The 21,036-nt window shown below is 46.2% G+C and overlaps 1 protein-coding gene across 5 annotated transcripts in view; it reads right to left on the bottom strand.

The window, feature by feature from the left end:
* The window catches only part of SMURF2 (SMAD specific E3 ubiquitin protein ligase 2), a 270,295-nt gene that overhangs the window by 130,999 nt on the left and 118,260 nt on the right, over positions 1–21,036 (bottom strand). For 2 of the 5 annotated variants that reach the window (XM_063960812.1, XM_063960810.1), the window contains exons 2-3: positions 14,163–14,201; positions 12,738–12,846 (exon numbers count right to left, since the gene is read on the bottom strand). In XM_063960812.1, the coding sequence (XP_063816882.1) occupies positions 12,738–12,846; positions 14,163–14,201 (148 nt within the window). Of the gene's footprint in view, positions 1–12,737; positions 12,863–14,160; positions 14,202–21,036 lie in introns of all 5 variants that reach the window. The other 3 variants (XM_063960811.1, XM_063960808.1, XM_063960809.1) reach the window with 2 other exon arrangements.

Here is a 21,036-nt window from a genome sequence, read left to right on the forward strand (position 1 = left end):
CAGTTCTTCATGACGTCCTTCAAAGTTATTCGGATGTTTCCTTTTATAAATTAAATACAAATAAAACTGAAGCCCTCCCACTCAATATATCTCCGACTGTGGTCTCTAGGTTGAAGGATTCGAACAAATATGCCTGGAAGTCCTACTCTTTGAGATATCTAGGTATTAATTTAACCAGAGAAGATAATTTGATTGAGTGTAATTATGCCCCATTATTAAAAGCGTTTACGGAGCTGACTGGGGAGTGGATGCTACAGGAAGTGTCTTGGTTGGGTAGGATTGCTGCTGCCAAGATGGTCCTGTTGCCGAAATTAATGTACCTGTTTCGCGCCATACCAAGGCCCCTTCCCAAACTCTTCTATAATAAATTTAATCAGGTCCTGATCAGATATGTGTGGGGAGGCTCTAGACCGAAAATTGAAAAAAAAAAAAAAAAACTCTTATTCTGCCCAAACTGTCTGGTGGGGTAGCTTTCCCAGATATAGAAAAATACCATGCTGCATGTCTGATGAGTCAGTCTAGAGACTGGTTCGACACCTCGAGTCTGAAACCTTGGGTTATCCTGGAAGCTTCATGCTTAGACGCTGTTTCTCTCCCTGATTTGTTTTGGTTACCACTGTCTGCTACTCGGAGTAGGGCCGGATCCTGCAAATCTATTGAAACGACCCTAGATTTATGGCATAAACTAGTGCTCTCTTCGGAAGAGATTAATTTACCTGCCCCCTGCCTGTCGTTATCTGCTCTTATGTCATCGATTCCTAATGTCTCCCTAGAGGAGTGGAATCGGAAGGGGCTTTCCACTGTGGGCGATTTATTTGTAGGAGCCGTCTTGATGTCCTTTTCTCAATTGCAAGAGAGATTTGGGATTCGGACTCAAGATTTTTTCAAATACCTGCAGGTGAGAAGTTGGTTACACTCATTTACTCCCTCACATCTCCACAAACCTTCTCTTCCGGCTTGTATTATAAGCCGATTGGAGTCGTCCTCGCATAAATATGGGATTACGTGGTGGTACCAATTTCAATTGACTAATGGCCCACAGACAAAATTAAAAGCTCAGACTTCATGGGAAAGAGATATGAATAGGTTATTTGTTGATGCAGATTGGGACAGTATATTTAGATCTTGTTTTAAAGTCTCCAAATGTGTTAACCACTCCGAAATGTTCTACAAGCTTATACAGAGGGCCTACTTCACCCCTGAAAGACAACACAGGATCTACCCTTCACAATCTAAATCATGTTGGAGGAAATGCGGCTCTACGGGGGATATCTTTAATATCTTCTGAGCATGCCCACATATACAACCACTTTGGAGAGAAGTTTTAAATATGGCTAGCATAGTGTTAGGGCTCAACATCCCCCTGGACCCAGCTCTAGCGCTATTCCATTTATACGTTGATCGCCTCTCCGCAGGTGATCGCTACGTCTTGGGACATATCTTGATAGCCACTAAAGCTGCTATAGCACAATTGTGGAAGTCTGAGAATATTCCTACCATAGCGTTTATTCAAAATAAGATTCACAAACATTTCATTTTCGAAACAGCGGAGGCTAAATATTCCTCCTCGGCTAACTCTATCCACCTGAAATGGTTAGGATGGTCCGATTATAGGAGTAGAGAAGGTAGGCTAACCGTTTATAGCTCTCCAATTGATGTGTCTCTGCTTTACCCCACCTAGATTGACCTTTACAAGAATGCTGTGTTATCAGGTATTTTCTAAGTTTATTGTATTTTAGTCCTTATTGTTTTTTCTTCTTCCATGTCTTTTCTCAGTGCTTTCTCCTTCTCATGTATCTGAACGCCTAATGTAGCCAATTGTATATTCATCCGACTGTGCGTTGCTTGTATTTTGTATATGGTAACCATTCCGGACTTCCCTGTGTTTCCCTTACCTCTTTTTTCTGTTCCCCATTTCTGTGTGTAAACTCTTCAATAAAAATGTAATGTTTAAAAAAAAAAAAACTTGTAGAACTTTGCAAAGGTGTTTGAACCCGACCAAGTCACCACTCGGCAAAGCTGTAATGCCGAGACACCTCGGACAACCGCCCAAGAAGAGCCCACCTTCCTAGTGGAATGGGCCTTTACTGAATTTGGTAACAGCAATCCAGCCGTAGAATGAGCCTGCTGAATCGTGTTACAGATCCAGCGAGCAATAGTCTGCTTAGATGCAGGAGCGCCAACACATAGACCGACTGGAACACCCACGGTGTCACCAGGGCGTCCACTGCTACCGCCTGAGGGTCCCTTGACCTGGCGCAATACCTCGGAAGTTTCTTGTTGAGGCGTGACGCCATCATGTCTATTTGAGGCAGTCCCCACTGACTTGCAATCTCTGCAAAGACTTCCTGATGAAGTCCCCACTCTCCTGGATGTAGATCGTGTCTGCTGAGGAAGTTCGCTTCCCAGTTGTCCACTCCCGGAATGAAGACTGCCGCCAGACCACTTACATGATTTTCCGCCCAGCGAAGAATCCTGGCGGCTTCTGCCATTGCCACTCTGCTCTTTGTTCCGCCTAGACGGTTTACATAAGCCACTGCGGTGATGTTGTCTGACTGAATCAGAACCGGTAGGTCGCGAAGACCTTGGAAGTTTCTTCCCTGTGTGACTGCTCCCCATCCTCGGAGGCTCGCGTCCGTGGTTACAAGAACCCAGTCCTGAATGCCGAACCTGCGACCCTCTAGAAGGTGAGCACTCTGCAGCCACCACAGGAGAGATACCCTGGCCCTGGGGGACAGGCTGATCATCTGATGAATCTGTAGATGCGACCCGGACCACTTGTCCAGAAGGTCCCACTGAAAAGTCCTTGCATGGAACCTGCCGAATGGAATGGCCTCGTAAGACGCCACCATCTTTCCCAGAACTCGAGTGCAGTGATGCACCGACACCCTTTTCGGCTTCAAGAGGTCCCTGACCAAGTTCAGGAGTTCTAGGGGCCTTTTCCATCGGGAGAAAAACCCTTTTCTGGTCTGCATCCAGAATCATGCCTAAGAAAGGCAAACAGGTCGTTGGAACCAACTGTGACTTCGGGAGATTGAGAATCCAGCCGTGCTGCTGCAACACCCTCAGGGAGAGTGCTACGCTGTTCAGCAACTGCTCTCTAGATCTCCCTTTTTTTTTAGGAGATCGTCCAAGTACGGGATAATTGTGACTCCCTGCTTGCGCAGGAGCACCATCATTTCCGTCATTATCTTGGTGAAAATCCTCGGGGCCGTGGAAAGCCCAAACGGCAACGTCTGAAATTGGTAATGACAATCCTGTACAGCAAATCTCAGGAACGCCTGATGAGGCGGATATATGGGGACATGAAGGAATGCATCATTTATGTCCAGGGACACCATATAATCCCCCCCTACCAGGCTGGCGATGACCGCTCTGAGTGATTCCATCTTGAACTTGAACATTTTTAAGTATAGGTTTAAGGATTTTAAATTCAGAATGGGTCTGACCGAACCGTCCGGTTTCGGGACCACAAACAGGGTTGAGTTATACCCAATCCCCTGCTGAAGCAGGGGAACCTTGACCACCACTTGTTGAACACACAATTTTTGAATTGCTGCTAAAACTACCTCCCTCTCTGGGGAAGTAGCCGGTAGGGCCGATTTGAAAAACCGGCCAGGAGGCACCTCTTCGAATTCCAGCTTGTAACCCCGGGAAACAATGTCTATTGCCCAGGGATCCACCTGTGAGTGAACCCAGATGTGGCTGAAAAGTCGAAGACATGCCCCCACTGGAGCGGACTCCCTCAGCGGAGCCCCAGCGTCATGCGGTGGATTTTGTAGAAGCCGGGGAGGACTTCTGCTCCTGGGAACTAGCTGTAGTTGGCAGCTTTTTCCCTTTGCCCTTACCTCTGGCAAGAAAGGAAGATCCCCGTACTCTCTTGGATTTATGCGACCGAAAGGACTGCATCTGATAATGTGGCGTTTTCTTAGGCTGTGAGGAAACATAAGGTAAAAAACTTGATTTACCTGCAGTAGCTGTGGAAACCAGGTCCGTGAGACCTTCCCCAAATAAGTCCTCACCCTTGTAAGGCAAAACCTCCATATGCCTCTTCGAGTCGGCATCACCCGTCCATTGTCGGGTCCATAGGGCTCGCTTAGCAGAAATCGCCATCGCATTGGCTCTGGAACCCAGTAGGTCAACGTCTCTCTGAGTATCTCTCATATATAGGACAGCATCCTTAATATGACCCAAGGTCAATAAAATGGTTTCCTTATCCAGCGTATCAATATCAGCAGATAAGGTATCTGTCCACGCTGCTACAGCGCTACAAACCCAAGCCGACGCTATCGCCGGTCTGAGTAACGTACCAGTATGTGTGTAAATAGACTTCAAGGTAGTCTCCTGCCTGCGATCAGCAGGAGCCTTGAGGGCTGCGGTATCTTGAGATGGCAGCGCTACCTTTTTGGATAAGCGTGTCAACGCTTTGTCCACCCTTGGGGAGGATTCCCACCGTATCCTGTCCTTAGTCGGGAAAGGATACGACATAAGAATCCTCTTGGGAATCTGCAGTTTCTTGTCTGGAGTTTCCAAGCCCTTTCAAACAACTCATTTAGCTCATGAGAAGGGGGAAAAGGTTACCTCAGGCTACTTTTCTTTAAACATGTGTACCCTCGTGTCAGGTACCGAGGGATCATCTGTTATATGCAAAACATCCTTTATTGCAATAATCATATAATACTTTTAGCCAATTTAGGCTGCAACTTCGCATCATCATAGTCGACACGAGTCAGAATCCGTGTCGGTATCAGTGTCAACTACTTGGGATAGTGGGCGCTTCTGAGATCCAGAAAGTCCCTGCGTCATAGTGAAAGGCAGGGCTCGACTCCCTGTACATTCCCTGGACTCCGCTTTGACTAACCTCTTGTGTAATAAATTCATATTTGCATTTAAAACATTCCACATATACAGTCAGGTGTCGGCGTTGCCGACGGAGACACCACACTCATTTGCTCCACCTCCTCCTTAGAAGAGCCCTCCGCTGAAGACATGCCGACACACCCGTACAGACACCCCACACACTCTAATCTCTAATCTGGAGAAAGTTCCCCAACAAGGCCCTTTGGAGAGACAGAGAGAGAGTATGCCAGCACACACCCAGCGCCAATGACCCTGGAAAAATCCCAGATATATATAGCGCTTTTCTTTATATAATAACTGTGCCAAATTATGTGCCCCCCCCCCCCCTTCTTTAAAACCCTCTGTCACCGTGTTCAGCAGGGGAGAGTCCGGGGAGCCAGCTTCCCAGCGGAGTGCTGTGGAGAAAATAGCGCTGGTTAGTGCTGAGGGATCAAGCTCCCCCCCCCCTCAGCGGCGGGCTTCGGGCTCGCTCCATTTCTTCAAAAACTGGCGGGGGATTTAAATATACAGCCCGCAGAGCCTATATATCTATACTGGCCAGTCCTAGAGGTTTTATTATTGCTGCCCAGGGCGCCCCCCCTGCGCCCTGCACCCATCAGTGCCTGCCACTGTGTGTTGTGTGTGGGAGCAATGGCGTGCAGCGTTACTGCTGCGCGTTACCTCTGAGAAGATCTGTAGTCTTCTGCCGCCTCTGAAGTCTTCTATCTTCTCATACTCACCCGGCTTCTATCTTCCGGCTCTGTGAGGAGGACGGCGGAGCGGCTCCGGGACGAATAGCGAGGGGAGACCTGCATTCCGACTCCCTCTGCAGCTAATGGTGTCCAGTAGCCTAAGAAGCAGAGCCTAGCATTTAAGTAGGTCTGCTTCTCTCTCCTCAGTCCCACGATGCAGGGAGCCTGTTGCCAGCAGGGCTCCCTGAAAATAAAAAAACCTAACAAAATTCTTTCTTTCAGAAAAACTTAGGAGAGCTCCCTGTAATGCACCCAGTCTCCTCTGGGCACAGTATCAAACTGAGGTCTGGAGGAGGGCATAAAGGGAGGAGCCAGTGCACACCCATATCTAAAGTTCTTTTTAGTGCCCATGTCTCCTGCGGAGCCAGTCTATTCCCCATGGTCCTTACGGAGTCCCCGGCATCCTCTAGGACGTAAGAGAAAAAACTTTAATTGACAGAGTAGTTGTTAAGGGAATAAAGGAATGTAGTTTCTGGGTTCCAGCAATTGTGCGGGATTGCTCAAATCGAGCTTCCAGGAACTTCTCTTCTGCCTCGTGGTAAGCTGAACTAGCGTACTTGAAAGAGACAGCTGGAACATTCTCAACGGCCCAATCAAACAATTGTTGAGGTGTCATTATTTATTGATCGTACGGCCTTTGGAGACTGGCTCGTGCAGCTAATCTTTTCACAGTGCCATCAACTCCATCACATGCCCCTTTTCCATGGGAGGTGGCTGAAAAGTGCCACTCGGCTGGAATTCTAAAGTCTTGCTCATGATAGCAAAGATTAATGAAATTCTTTCGATGTTTATACTGAGAGGCAGCTTCATCTGAGAAATAAATGATCTTTGTAACGATAGGATACTTTTCCTTAAGAAAATTTATGAGTAACCCCTGGAATAAATGAACTGCAACAGTATCATGGTGAAGGTAGTCTGATATAATAACAAAGCTGACATGCTTTAGACTCCCTGCCTCATCTATGAAGTATGCTACACAAGGATGAAGAGTTGCTTGTGCGTTATTCCAGTGGAAACCTTTAACTTCGTCTTGCAGTACAAACGAATAGTTTTCTGCAAAGTCGCAGATTACCAAAAACTCCCCTGGTTGCAAACTTAATTTAAGGTCTGCTTGAAAAGACGACTGTTGTCTGGCAATGAAGGAATGGCGCAACAGTATTTGTAACTTGTCACAAAAAGCGTCCAGAAAGTCATCAGATGAATGCGTAACTGTCTCAAGATTAGAACGGTCAACAGAGACCCATTGCCTGTAAGAAATATTATCCATCATGCTGTCATCCAGTGTTCGCAAAAATGCGCTATAGCGCGTATTTTACTCCGTTTTGATGACTGGGGACTCACATTTCAAACATGGGTGGGTCCGTGGGACACGCTCCGCTGCATCCAATCCCTAGCCTGCCAGATTGATTGATGGTTCTGTGGCCCGACAGCAGGCTTTAAAAATAGGAGGTGGAGCCTTGCCAGTCCGGACTTGATGGCAGAGCTCTCCTCGATTTGGTGAGTTGTGCCTCTAACAGCGGATAACTTGCGTCTGGAGGAGGGTGTTGGGGTCTGAGTGCTGACAGTGTTCCGTGGCCGGGGAGTGGGGCTGGGCACTCCGTGATCCCGCGGCCAGCTCCGGGTGGTGATGCAGATTTAGCTATGTGCTGTTAAAATCAGCGGCGGCAGGGGGGCTGACTGTTTTCCGCGGTGGGGGCTGGTTCAGGGACCAGAGCTGCCGGCATTACAATGATTCTCACTGACTAATGCCGCCACCAGCGCTGCGCCTGTCTGCCCACCACCAGTGCCCCAGAGCCCTCTGCAATAAGACGGCCACTGCACAGTGAGTGACTCGGGTCCAGTCTCTCGGCCAGAGGGGGCGGAGACACTCTCCCCTCTCCTCTCAGCTCCTCCACCCCAGACTCAAATGCTGCATGTGCCCGACTTGTTTAAGTCCCTCCCTCTATAGCTGTTGACACGGACACCTGGCTGTTGCACCCCGGTCCTGATCGTCACCGGCGCCAAAAGTTAATGGGAGGGTTGCACAGAGACCATCTCCATGCACAGTAGCAGCCCCTGATTGTAAGCACTACTGATGCCAGGCAGGAAAAGTAATACTACTTTTGTAGTACAAGTGGAAAGTGCTGCTCAGCCTCTCTCTCGGTCACTCCCTCCTTCTGCCCCCCCTCTCTCTTCATGTATCCCCCTCTATCCATCTCCCTCTCCCCTCTATCTCTCTCAGACTCCCCCCTCCCCATCTCTCAGACTCCCCCTCCGCGTCTCTCCCCTCTGTCACCTTGCTATCCATTTCCCCCCCACCCTCTCCATTCCCTTCTCTCCCTCCGTCTCCCCCTTCTCTCTCTGCCCCCTCTCTATCACTGTCTCCCCTCTATCTATTTACCTGCTCGCCGTCTCCCCATCACTCTCGCTCGCCGTCCACCCCCTCACTCTTGCTCGCCACTCTCCGTCTCCCCCCTCACTCTCGCTCTCCTCTCTATCCATTTCCCACTCTCTCCATTCTCCCCGTCATTCTCTCTCACCTCTCCGTCGCCCTCTCTCCGCCCCGCTTTTCTGTCTTCCCCCTTCTCTCTCCATCCCCCTCTGCCCCCTCTCTCTCCGTCTCCCTCTCTCTCTTCCCCTACACCTCTCCCATCCTCCCTCCCCTTACTCTCTGTCCTCTTCCCTGATATAATTCATCTTCTATCCCTTTACTAAATTCTTCCAGTAGCATTTCCTTTAGCTCACGTGTTATAGCAGCTTATTTTTTTTCTGCCCTTCACCCCCACTGATACTTTCCCTTCATGTCCCGGTGAACCCTTTCAACAAGGTTTACCCCCTTACCTCCCTCCTACAGACACCTCACATTCCCTCTGCTTCTACCCTTCATCTTCTACCCTGTCACCCTCTCCATCCTCCAATGCCTCTCCGTATCACCCACTGCTTCTACCTCTTACCCTTTTCTGGTCACCCATTGCCCTCCCTTTCACCAGCTCTCTGTCTTCCTGTCAATCTCTCCCCATTACCCTGTACCTTTCCTCGTCACCCACTGCCATGTGGCACATTGTGAACTTGGGGTGGAGGAGAGGGGCCCAAAGAATAATTTGCACCTTGGCCCACCACTCACAAGTTCCACCACTGGGTTGGAGGGATTTAAAACTGGATTTAGAGTAAACTGGGGTTTTTTTTGTTTTTTTTAAGACAAGCTTAAAATACCATAGTGTTACAGCATATAAAAAGCCATTTAAATAGAAATACACAGGTTTATATAGCAGAACTGTGCATTCCCAAAACAAAGTTAAGCTGCTTTTGGGAGAACAACTACACTTTCTTCTGATTGTTCCCCAAGTTTGGCATCACTTTAATAGCGTTTGTGCACCATGTGTTTAAATGGCTCTTTAATGGCAATGCTGCAACTACTGTGTTTTAAGCTCCGGTCTTACACAAATAGTATTTGCCTTCATACTGATGGGACCCAGGAAAAGTCTGATAGGACCCCATGTTTGAAAATGAGGGGTCCTTAGGACCCACTCTTTTTTTGGCTCAGCCGATCACTGTCATCCATTAACTGCCTCAACTGTTCCTTAAAATGTTTGAGGCGGTTGGCATCTTCACATTCATTACACTCATTAAGGTAGAATCAACAAGATATACGCCTCTTTGAAATTGCTTAAAACCAACCATTTCTGAGCATGAACTCTTTTTCCATCTGGCATTTATATATATATATATATATATATATATATATATATATATATATATATATATATATATATATAAAAAACAATCTATGAAACATGTTTATATTATATTGTATGCATAACTGCATTACAATTTATTATTAAAATTAACCTACTGGTATTTAATAACCATTTTAAATTACTGCATCCTATAGCAGTCCCAAAAATAAATTTGGTACACATTTAGAAGAGATAAGGGCATTTTTAAAAAGAAAAATAGAAAAAATAATCCCTTTTTAAAAAAATTGAGGTTAAAGGTTATTAACATTTTTTTAGTACTACCTTACTAAATTAAAATTGAAGTAAAAAGATCTAGTCATAAGCTTCAAAATGACACTAATTTCATCTCTCTGTCTTAATTAGAACTCAAGTTACAGGCACACGAAAAGACACCCGCGGCAGTAAATTTGCATACTTTGGTCATTTTTAAATGGCTCCAACTCCAAAAATATCCAACCTATGATCTTGAAATTTGGTGTAGATTAGTTTTCCCCCCCATCCTACTGGTACACCAAGTTTCATAAAAATCGGAGAGGATCATTAAAATGTTTGTTTTTTTGAGTTGATTTGATATGGAATGACCCGAACTGTAGAGGACGCAATTTACAGCGAAAACTAAGAAACATTTACCATTCTGCAATTGTAATAACTTTGTGCAGTGAGGTGCAGACACATGTTCTGTGGACAATGCTATGAAGAACTGGATGAACCACTCTATGGTCTGGAGAAGCAGCTGGTTCAGCCGGTACAGAGAACAATGACTCTTGTGTTAGTCTTCCTCCATAATTTGTACTGTATACAATAAGAGGATACAACAAGGTGATTTAACATCTTGTGTCAGAGCATCAGTGTGACCTGTTAATGAATAAGACGGGTGTGTAAACTAATGTACGGATCTTTAAAGTGGAACTGACATCATGATCACATTAATCCAACTAAACACAAAAAAAGTAGCAAATGGTTCCAAAATACGACAGTTAACAGCGACATGTATCATTCTGGAGAAGGAAGGGAACTATATACAGTCACCAACACAATAAATATTAACAATAACACTTAATACCATTTGGGTGTAGCAGCTCCCAACAGTAAGAAAAGTTTTTTTTCTGACAGCAGCATGACATTTTCTCTCGTCATCATATTCCTTACATTACAAGGCAACGCGCTACAAGCTGTGGTTTATTGGTAATAAACCAAGTTCTCACATATAACAGGCAACATTTGAAGGGAATCTTATCCATCCCTGGACAGAGTCCACCTGATCACAGAGCACTAGGTGTACGCCCAAGTATAGCCATTTAGCAGCTGGGTAAAAACTGGCACAATTAAAGCAGTGCGACTGACATAATGCACTGGCAGATAATAGTCATCACTGAAACATTCAGGTGGAAAATTGGTTTGTGCGCCCCCTGCTGGGCATCTATACGAATAGGCACCCAAAGCAATTCAACTGTTCGGGTGCCCACTATGCACCTAAGTGCATCGTGTTTAACCACTCAAAGCGGTAAACCAGTCTACAGAAGTGGTTAGGGTGCCCAAACAATGAACTTTGCAGACATTTCATCTTGCCCCTCATGAGGCCGCGTAAAGAAATCTCCGCCGTTGCAATCAGGTGTCTAAACAGAGCTCCGTTTTGCACCCCCTAGAGGACGCCTCCTCACTCTCCATGAATAACCTTTGATTGGAACATGACTGGTTTTGACTGTGCCCTTTAAGTAATTTTGCTCAACAAATGAAGAGCTTTGCAGCCATATATAAAATAAACTTAACCATCAAAATCACAGGGCATACAAGTGACTAGAGGTATAGGGTTGTTCCAAATCTTTGCAAAAGTTATACCAAGTGATTTCTGTGATTATGTATCTATATGACTCTTACAAGACAAAATGGGAGAAATAAATAGTTGCGTTTGCAGCCACCTGCAGCAATTTAATTGTTCTGCCGTTCAGGTGCCCATCAGCCCCGGACGACACATTTTTCCTCGCAACCTCCTGAGGTGCAATAAAAAAATGTGTGCAAACTTGGCACTTTGGGCTTTGGAACAGTAGTTTGGATGCCTAAAGCAGGACTTTTGATGGCTTTAGCCATTTTACGCTGCTAATCCCTGTCTGTTTGGGCGCTACATGCGCGATATGCATGTGCGTTTAAACAACTGAATTGTAACAACTTTTTGGGCATCTAAACAGTCCTGTCTACACAGGAAACTTAAATGCCCAAAACAACTGAATTCCCACCTACGACTATAGATGGGAGGAAAGGTCAAAATTTTGAGTATTCCATGGAATATTCCGTATTTCACTATAGGCTAATTGAAATATTAATTAAGCAATTACATAACTTTCAAGTCTCATACACACAGGCTTTATTTTATAAAGTGTTCAATGTACACTCTCAAAACCTACTAAAACCGATTCGGATCGACATATCGGAATCCCGCAGTGGGAGTAATTCAATTGTTTCACCCTGCGGCCGGCACTAGATGTTGCCCAATGGAGCAATTCAAATGTTGCTCCGTTCAGAGGCAATTGAGCCGCAGGGAAACATTTCAGCTAGCAGTCCCCCTGTGCTGGCAAGCTGAAATGTGCGAAAAATTACCCGTTCAGGTGCCCAAACAGCACTTTTTGCATTGCGCCCAGCACTTTGGTCGGGTCTAGTCATTTTACGTGGCTAAACTTGGACTGTCTGGACATAATAAAAAAAAAAAATTTGAATATCCTACCCGCTCTTTCGTCAGGAGATCTGGCACGATAATCAATTGAACCGCCCCATAGTGTACCGCCAATTTGCGGGTGCCTGCGGTCACTAGCAATGTCACTAGGTTTGATGTGCTCCAGAGCATATGTAATGAAGGAAGGAGTGATAAGTCGCTCCAAGCTTCATTACCTCACTGAGTGTGTACCCAGGTAATGATGTGTCGGCCCGAATGGTACACATCGCTCAGTGTAGACCCAGCTTTACACCTTTTTTTATGGTATGTTAACGTCCAATTTAAAAACACAAGTATGTATGACCAATACACTGTATAGGGGCTTTTATTGTCTAAAGTTGAGACAACTCAGCAGAAGAGCCTTGATGCAGTGAGTGGCTTATGTGTTTGCAAATGTATTTCATTTACATAGTGTGCTAGATTTTTTACTGGTTTATTGCAGTGTGCTAAGTTGTTGTTTTTTTATTAAATATTCTTTAGGAAATGTACAAATTAAAATCTCATACACAGGCTACTAAAAACAGTCTGATGCTGGATGTTCAAATAACCATTTGGAAGGTTGTATCAGCCCACACACGCTTACACTTTCTGACAAGCATTTGCTTTGTGTCGATGTCATCACCTCCAACAGTTCTCCACTGTAACGCTCTGTACAATATAAAAGTGCTCTAGCAAAGCTTTCCCATTTGAAGTGATAAAGAAAAAACAAGAGACTTGACTTACAGGTCATAATGCTGGTTCCATTTGGGGTCCAGGGTGTTCTTCACTGTGTCAGTGGAGTGGCATTGACCGGACCCGTCTACCACCACTTTGGCAAAAGGATCCGGGAGCCCTGCAGTTGGGGCGAAACATACAAGGGAGATAACGCGACTGTCCTACACAGTCTACCCACCAACAGGGGAACTAGCTGGAGCACCAAAACAAACATTTATAGTAATATACAAGTGATATTATCACTATCTAACATGATCTGTATACACAGTCAGATATGCAGTAATCACATGAACAGCCAGTATTCTGTCTTGTACTTTTATGTTGTCACAAAACTTAAGGCCCGCACTCACCAGCAGATCAGGGGAGAGATGTGCGCTGAGCGAACCGCTCAGCACACATCTCTCCACCCGCTCAGCATAGCGCGGTGTGTGCTGAGCGTGCGGGGGGGGGCGCTCATTACACCCAGCGGGTGAAATGAGCGACCTGCTAGATTGAGCCTGCATGCAGGCCAATCTAGCACCAGTGATAGCGATGCGCTATCGCTGTGGGGGGTACACACAGAGATCTTGCTGAAAATCTAAGCTCTGTGAGTACCCCCCTTTACAGTCGATAGAAACCTAGAATTTGACGGCATATAAGAACCACTTGGCCCATCTACTCTGCCCCTTTGAAGTACTGCACCATATATGAAAACCATGCTGAAGGCTACAAGATGTTTTTTTAAATGCTCCTATCTAATTTAGCCACTAGGTGATAGGGGTACATTTACTTAAGCAAAGGCTTAGGTCACACAAAAATTGAAAATTGCACTGGATTTAAAAGCAGCTTAGTAAATTTATCCCTTTGTGTCCTCCAAAGAAAACCTGTCTAACCACGCAATGGAATTTGAATTAGCTTGTATGGTATTAACAGAAGAAACGCATTTTCTTATGATGTAGTTCACATTTCAGGAAAACCATCCCAAACAAACTTTTGTCTTTGTTTTGCACGGCTAAACCCGGCACTTCTGGCGAGATAAAACAATTGGAGCTCAAACAACTACATACCGCCCCCATCTTAGGTGATGGGGGAAATGCAATTATGGACGCTTATTGAACAATTGAATCACCCCTTTGAGTGTCAGAGTTAAAACATGCTAAACAAACTTAAAGTTTTAGTAGTGTTGTGGTTTTAAAATAAACGGTCAAAGTCGCTGATGATTGGCGGCTTTAAAATACAGCCTGTTAGTGACTCTACCCCTTGCAAAAAATATTTCCACACCATTCTTATGGTCATCGGCTGTCCTTTGCCCATTACAAATGCAAAGCTGCTAAGACAAGCAGACCCATTATAGAAACTCACGCCTTCGCTTAAATGTGACAGATGTCAGGGCAGAGGTTGCACATTATTCAACACTTGCCTGTCAATATCTAACATAACTAAGGTAATACTCACTGAAAAAATCCTTCTTCACCAGGTTCTTCGCACACAGCACTGCAAAGGAAAAAAGAAAACATACTGTTAATGATCAATTAGCTAACATATTTTGTTTCTGTCCCCACAGCAAATAAGTCATAGTTTTATCAATATTTGGCTGCCAATTCAATTGTTTTTCATACGGCCGCCACTAAAAGGCACCTGCACGGCAGAATTGAATTGCTGCGGAGGAGGACACATTTTTTTCGCAGCCTCCTGTTGTGCAAGTAAAAAAATGTGTGGAAACTTAGAACTTTTTGGACGCCAAAAACCGGGAGTTTATATGGGTTTAGCTGTTTTAGGCGGCTAAACCCGGTCTAGATTTTTAGACGACCAAAACAATCGGCCAATTTACATCAATATTTTACTTGATGCATCATTTATTTTTCCCCTTAATTTTTATTGAAACCAAAAAGAGAAACGTACATATACAGAACATCGTACTGTACAATAAAGCATGAATACATGAGTACAAGTTAAACATCAATTCTTATTAAAAAACTAAAATAACCTGAAACATTATTACAACTTGTTTTAATGAGTCTATGACATGACATAATTTCCATACAGTGATACTGCACTGCGTATGGTGACAATTGCTACTCATTCTATCAAAGGAGCTGCAGGATTATGAGAATTCTATCACATAGCTACATATACAGGTTTAATTAGTGACATACACCTCATACAGTTCAGCTGTTAGGATGGATAAGTGACTACTTTGTTAAATGCCTAAAGCAGTGGTTCTCAAACTTTTTTCTGCCGTGACACACTGAAGAGTGACATCCACATAGGTGACACATAATGGAGTGGATGAGGAGAGGGCGTGAAAACACACCTTCCCTTATCCTGCTGACTGGCCGGAGCGCATCCAGCATGATTCTTCCCTTTTTGTCACCACACTATTGTGCAGCAGGAACCAACTCATGCCACACTGGGAATTCATTTTTTTGGGCACAGAGGATGTGGGTTTGCCTGCCTTATCCTATTAAGTGCCGGCACTGGGGCTAATTGGATAGCCCGGGTGCGGTAATTAGCCATGGTAAATGACCACGGCTAACAGGATACAAGCCGCCTGGACGGTGCTTCTGCAGGCAATTCAGAAAAATTAAGCTGACCAAATAAGCTGACCATCTGCATTGGCCTCGGTCAGGCTAATCATCAATAACAAATCTAGACACATTGGGGGGAATTCAATTGTTATCGCGGGTCCCCGCACCTGTGCGCCCCCACCAGCAGTTATTCAAATGCTTCTGTCGAAGAGCGCGGGGGTAGTGAGCTGAAATGTACGACAAGTTACCCGTTTGGGAGCCCATTCGTTTAGTCGAGTTTTACCCGACTGATATGGGCATGATGAGCGCGATACGGGGGGATCAACTGAATATCGCCCCACAATCTCCCGTCACTTTAGACGCGAGATCAGATGTGATAAAACAATTGAAGTCACCACAACCAGTTACATACCTGTTTTGTCAAACAATAAGATTTTACTTACCGATAAATCTATTTCTCGTAGTCCGTAGTGGATGCTGGGGACTCCGTCAGGACCATGCTGGGGACTCCGTCAGGACCATGGGGAATAGCGGCTCCGCAGGAGACAGGGCACATAAGTAAAAGCTTTAGGATCAGGTGGTGTGCACTGGCTCCTCCCCCTATGACCCTCCTCCAAGCCTCAGTTAGGATACTGTGCCCGGACGAGCGTACACAATAAGGAAGGATTTTGAATCCCGGGTAAGACTCATACCAGCCACACCAATCACACTGTACAACCTGTGATCTGAACCCAGTTAACAGCATGATAACAGCGGAGCCACTGAAAAGATGGCTCACAACAATAATAACCCGATTTTTGTACCAATAACTATGTACAAGTATTGCAGACAATCCGCACTTGGGATGGGCGCCCAGCATCCACTACGGACTACGAGAAATAGATTTATCGGTAAGTAAAATCTTATTTTCTCTAACGTCCTAGTGGATGCTGGGGACTCCGTCAGGACCATGGGGATTATACCAAAGCTCCCAAACGGGCGGGAGAGTGCGGATGACTCTGCAGCACCGAATGAGAGAACTCCAGGTCCTCTTTAGCCAGGGTATCAAATTTGTAGAATTTTACAAACGTGTTCTCCCCCCGACCACGTAGCTGCTCGGCAGAGTTGTAATGCCGAGACCCCTCGGGCAGCCGCCCAGGATGAGCCCACCTTCCTTGTGGAATGGGCATTTACATATTTTGGCTGTGGCAGGCCTGCCACAGAATGTGCAAGCTGAATTGTACTACACATCCAACTAGCAATCGTCTGCTTAGAAGCAAGAGCACCCAGTTTGTTGGGTGCATACAGGATAACAGCAAGTCAGTTTTCCTGACTCCAGCCGTCCTGGAAACCGATATTTTCAGGGCCCTGACAACATCTAGCAACTTGGAGTCCTCCAAGTCCCTAGTAGCCGCAGGTACCACAATAAGCTGGTTCAGGTGAAACGCTGACACCACCTTAGGGAGAAACTGGGGACGAGTCCGCAGCTCTGCCCTGTCCGAATGGACAATAAGATATGGGCTTTTGTGAGACAAAGCCGCCAATTCTGACACTCGCCTGGCCGAGGCCAGGGCCAACATCATGGTCACTTTCCATGTGAGATATTTCAAATCCACAGATTTGAGCGGTTTAAACCAATGTGATTTGAGGAATCCCAGCACTACGTTGAGATCCCACAGTGCCACTGGAGGCACAAAAGGGGGTTGTATATGCAGTACTCCCTTGACAAATTTCTGGACTTCAGGAACTGAAGCCAATTCTTTCTGGAAGAAAATCGACAGGGCCGAAATTTGAACCTTAATGGACCCCAATCTGAGGCCCATAGACACTCCTGTTTGCAGGAAATGCAGGAATCGACCGAGTTGAAATTTCTTCGTGGAGCCTTCCTGGCCTCACACCACGCAACATATTTTCGCCACATGTGGTGATAATGTTGTGCGGTCACGTCCTTCCTGGCTTTGACCAGGGTAGGAATGACCTCTTCCGGAATGCCTTTTTCCCTTAGGATCCGGCGTTCAACCGCCATGCCGTCAAACGCAGCTGCGGTAAGTCTTGGAACAGACATGGTACGTGCTGAAGCAAGTCCCTTCTTAGCGGCAGAGGTCATGAGTCCTCTGTGAGTATCTCTTGAAGTTCCGGGTACCAAGTCCTTCTTGGCCAATTCGGAGCCACGAGTATAGTTCTTACTCCTCTACGTCTTATAATTCTCAATACCTTGGGTATGAGAAGCAGAGGAGGAAACACATACACCGACTGGTACGCCCACGGTGTTACCAGAACGTCCACAGCTATTGCCTGAAAGTCTCTTGACCTGGCGCAATACCTGTCCAGTTTTTTGTTCAGGCGGGACGCCATCATGTACACCTTTGGTCTTTCCCAACGGTTCACAATCATGTGGAAAACTTCCCGATGAAGTCCCCACTCTCCCGGGTGGAGGTCGTGCCTGCTGAGGAAGTCTGCTTCCCAGTTGTCCACTCCCGGAATGAACACTGCTGACAGTGCTATCACATGATTTTCCGCCCAGCGAAAAATCCTTGCAGTTTTTGCCATTGCCCTCCTGCTTCTTGTGCCGCCCTGTCTGTTTACGTGGGCGACTGCCGTGATGTTGTCCCACTGGATCAATACCAGCTGACCTTGAAGCAGAGGTCTTGCTAAGCTTAGAGCATTATAAATTGCCCTTAGCTCCAGTATATTTATGTGGAGAAAAGTCTCCAGACTTGATCACACTCCCTGGAAATTTTTTCCCTGTGTGACTGCTCCCCAGCCTCTCAGGCTGGCCTCCGTGGTCAACAGCATCCAATCCTGAATGCCGAATCTGCGGCCCTCTAGAACAGGCATTCCCAACCACGGTCCTCAAGGCACACTAACAGTGCAGGTTTTAGTGATATCCAGGCTTGAACACAGGTGAATTAATTAGTTGCTCAGTTATTTTGATTTAATCATCTGTGCTGCAGCCTGGATATAACTAAAACCTGTACTGTTGGTGTGCCTTGAGGACCGTGGTTGGGAATGCCTGCTCTAGAAGATGAGCACTCTGTAACCACCACAGGAGAGACACCCTTGTCCTTGGAGATAGGGTTATCCGCTGATGCATCTGAAGATGCGATCCGGACCATTTGTCCAGCAGATCCCACTGAAAAGTTCTTGCGTGGAATCTGCCGAATGGAATCGCTTCGTAATAAGCCACCATTTTTCCCAGGACTCTTGTGCAATGATGCACTGACACTTTTCCTGGTTTTAGGAGGTTCCTGACTAGCTCGGATAACTCCCTGGCTTTCTCCTCCGGGAGAAACAACTTTTTCTGGACTGTGTCCAGAATCATCCCTAGGAACAGCAGACGTGTCGTCGGAAACAACTGCGGTTTTGGAATATTTAGAATCCACCCGTGCTGTCGTAGAACTACTTGAGATAGTGCTACTCCGACCTCCAACTGTTCTCTGGACCTTGCTCTTATCAGGAGGTCGTCCATTTTCTTTGAAGAAGAATCATCATTTCGGGCATTACCTTGGTAAAGACCCGGAGTGCCGTGGACAATCCAAACGGCAGCGTCTGAAACTGATAGTGACAGTTCTGTACCACGAACCTGAGATACCCTTGGTGAGAAGGGCAAATTGGGACATGGAGGTAAGCATCCCTGATGTCCCGGGACACCATATAGTCCCCTTCTTCCTGGTTCGCTATCACTGCTCTGAGTGACTCCATCTTGATTTGAACCTTTGTAAGTGTTCAAATATTTCAGATTTAGAATAGGTCTCACCGAGCCTTCTGTTTCAGTACCACAATATAGTGTGGAATAATACCCCTTTCCTTGTTGTAGGAGGGGTACTTTGATTATCACCTGCTGGGAATACAGCTTGTGAATTGTTTCCAATACTGGCTCCCTGTCGGAGGGAGACGTTGGTAAAGCAGACTTCAGGAACCTGCGAGGGGAAACGTCTCGACTTTCCAATCTGTACCCCTGGGATACTACTTGTAGGATCCAGGGGTCCTGTACGGCTCCAGCGTCATGCTGAGAACTTGGCAGAAGCGGTGGAAGGCTTCTGTTCCTGGGAATGGGCTGCCTGCTGCAGTCTTCTTCCCTTTCCTCTTATCCCTGGGCAGAAATGCATATGGGGACGAAAGGACTGAGGCTGAAAAGACGGTGTCTTTTTCTGCATAGATGTGACTTAGGGTAAAAACGGTGGATTTCCCAGCAGTTGCCGTGGCCACCAGGTCCGATGGACCGACCCCAAATAACTCCTCCCCTTTATACGGCAATACATCTTTGTGCCGTTTGGAATCTGCATCACCTGACCACTGTCGTGTCCATAAACATCTTTTGGCAGATATGGACATCGCACTTACTCTTGATGCCAGAGTGCAAATATCCCTCTGTGCATCTCGCATATAAAGAAATGCATTCTTTAAATGCTCTATAGTAAATAAAATACTGTCCCTGTCAAGGGTATCAATATTTTCAGTCAGGGAATCCGACCAAGCCACCCCCGCGCTGCACATCCAGGCTGAGGCGATCGCTGGTCGCAGTATAACACCAGTATGTGTGTATATACTTTTTAGGATATTTTCCAGCCTCCTATCAGCTGGCTCCTTGAGGGCGGCCGTATCTGGAGACGGTACCGCCACTTGTTTTGATAAGCGTGTGAGCGCCTTATCCACCCTAAGGGGTGTTTCCCAACGCGCCCTAACTTCTGGCGGGAAAGGGTATACCGCCAATAATTTTCTATCGGGGGAACCCCGCGCCTCATCACACACTTCATTTAATTTATCTGATTCAGGAAAAAATAAGAATTTACTTACCGATAATTCTATTTCTCGGAGTCCGTAGTGGATGCTGGGGTTCCTGAAAGGACCATGGGGAATAGCGGCTCCGCAGGAGACAGGGCACAAAAAAGTAAAGCTTTACTAGGTCAGGTGGTGTGCACTGGCTCCTCCCCCTATGACCCTCCTCCAGACTCCAGTTAGGTACTGTGCCCGGACGAGCATACACAATAAGGGAGGCATTTTGAATCCCGGGTAAGACTCATACCAGCCACACCAATCACACCGTACAACTTGTGATCTAAACCCAGTTAACAGTATGACAACAGAAAGGGCCTCTTAAAGATGGCTCCTTAACAATAACCCGAATTAGTTAACAATAACTATGTACAAGTATTGCAGATAATCCGCACTTGGGATGGGCGCCCAGCATCCACTACGGACTCCGAGAAATAGAATTATCGGTAAGTAAATTCTTATTTTCTCTATCGTCCTAAGTGGATGCTGGGGTTCCTGAAAGGACCATGGGGATTATACCAAAGCTCCCAAACGGGCGGGAGAGTGCGGATGACTCTGCAGCACCGAATGAGAGAACTCCAGGTCCTCCTTTGCCAGGGTATCAAATTTGTAAAATTTTACAAACGTGTTCTCCCCCGACCACGTAGCTGCTCGGCAGAGTTGTAATGCCGAGACCCCTCGGGCAGCCGCCCAAGATGAGCCCACCTTCCTTGTGGAGTGGGCTTTTACAGTTTTAGGCTGTGGCAGGCCTGCCACAGAATGTGCAAGTTGAATTGTGTTACAAATCCAACGAGCAATCGACTGCTTAGAAGCAGGTGCGCCCAACTTGTTGGGTGCATACAATATAAACAGCGAGTCAGATTTTCTGACTCCAGCCGTCCTTGCAATGTATATTTTTAAGGCTCTGACAACGTCCAACAACTTGGAGTCCTCCAAGTCGCTAGTGGCCGCAGGCACCACAATAGGTTGGTTCAGATGAAATGCTGATACCACTTTAGGGAGAAAATGCGGACGAGTCCGCAGTTCTGCCCTATCCGAATGGAAGA

The sequence above is a fragment of the Pseudophryne corroboree genome, chromosome 3 (genome assembly GCF_028390025.1).
Source record: "Pseudophryne corroboree isolate aPseCor3 chromosome 3, aPseCor3.hap2, whole genome shotgun sequence".
Lineage (NCBI taxonomy): Eukaryota > Metazoa > Chordata > Amphibia > Anura > Myobatrachidae > Pseudophryne > Pseudophryne corroboree.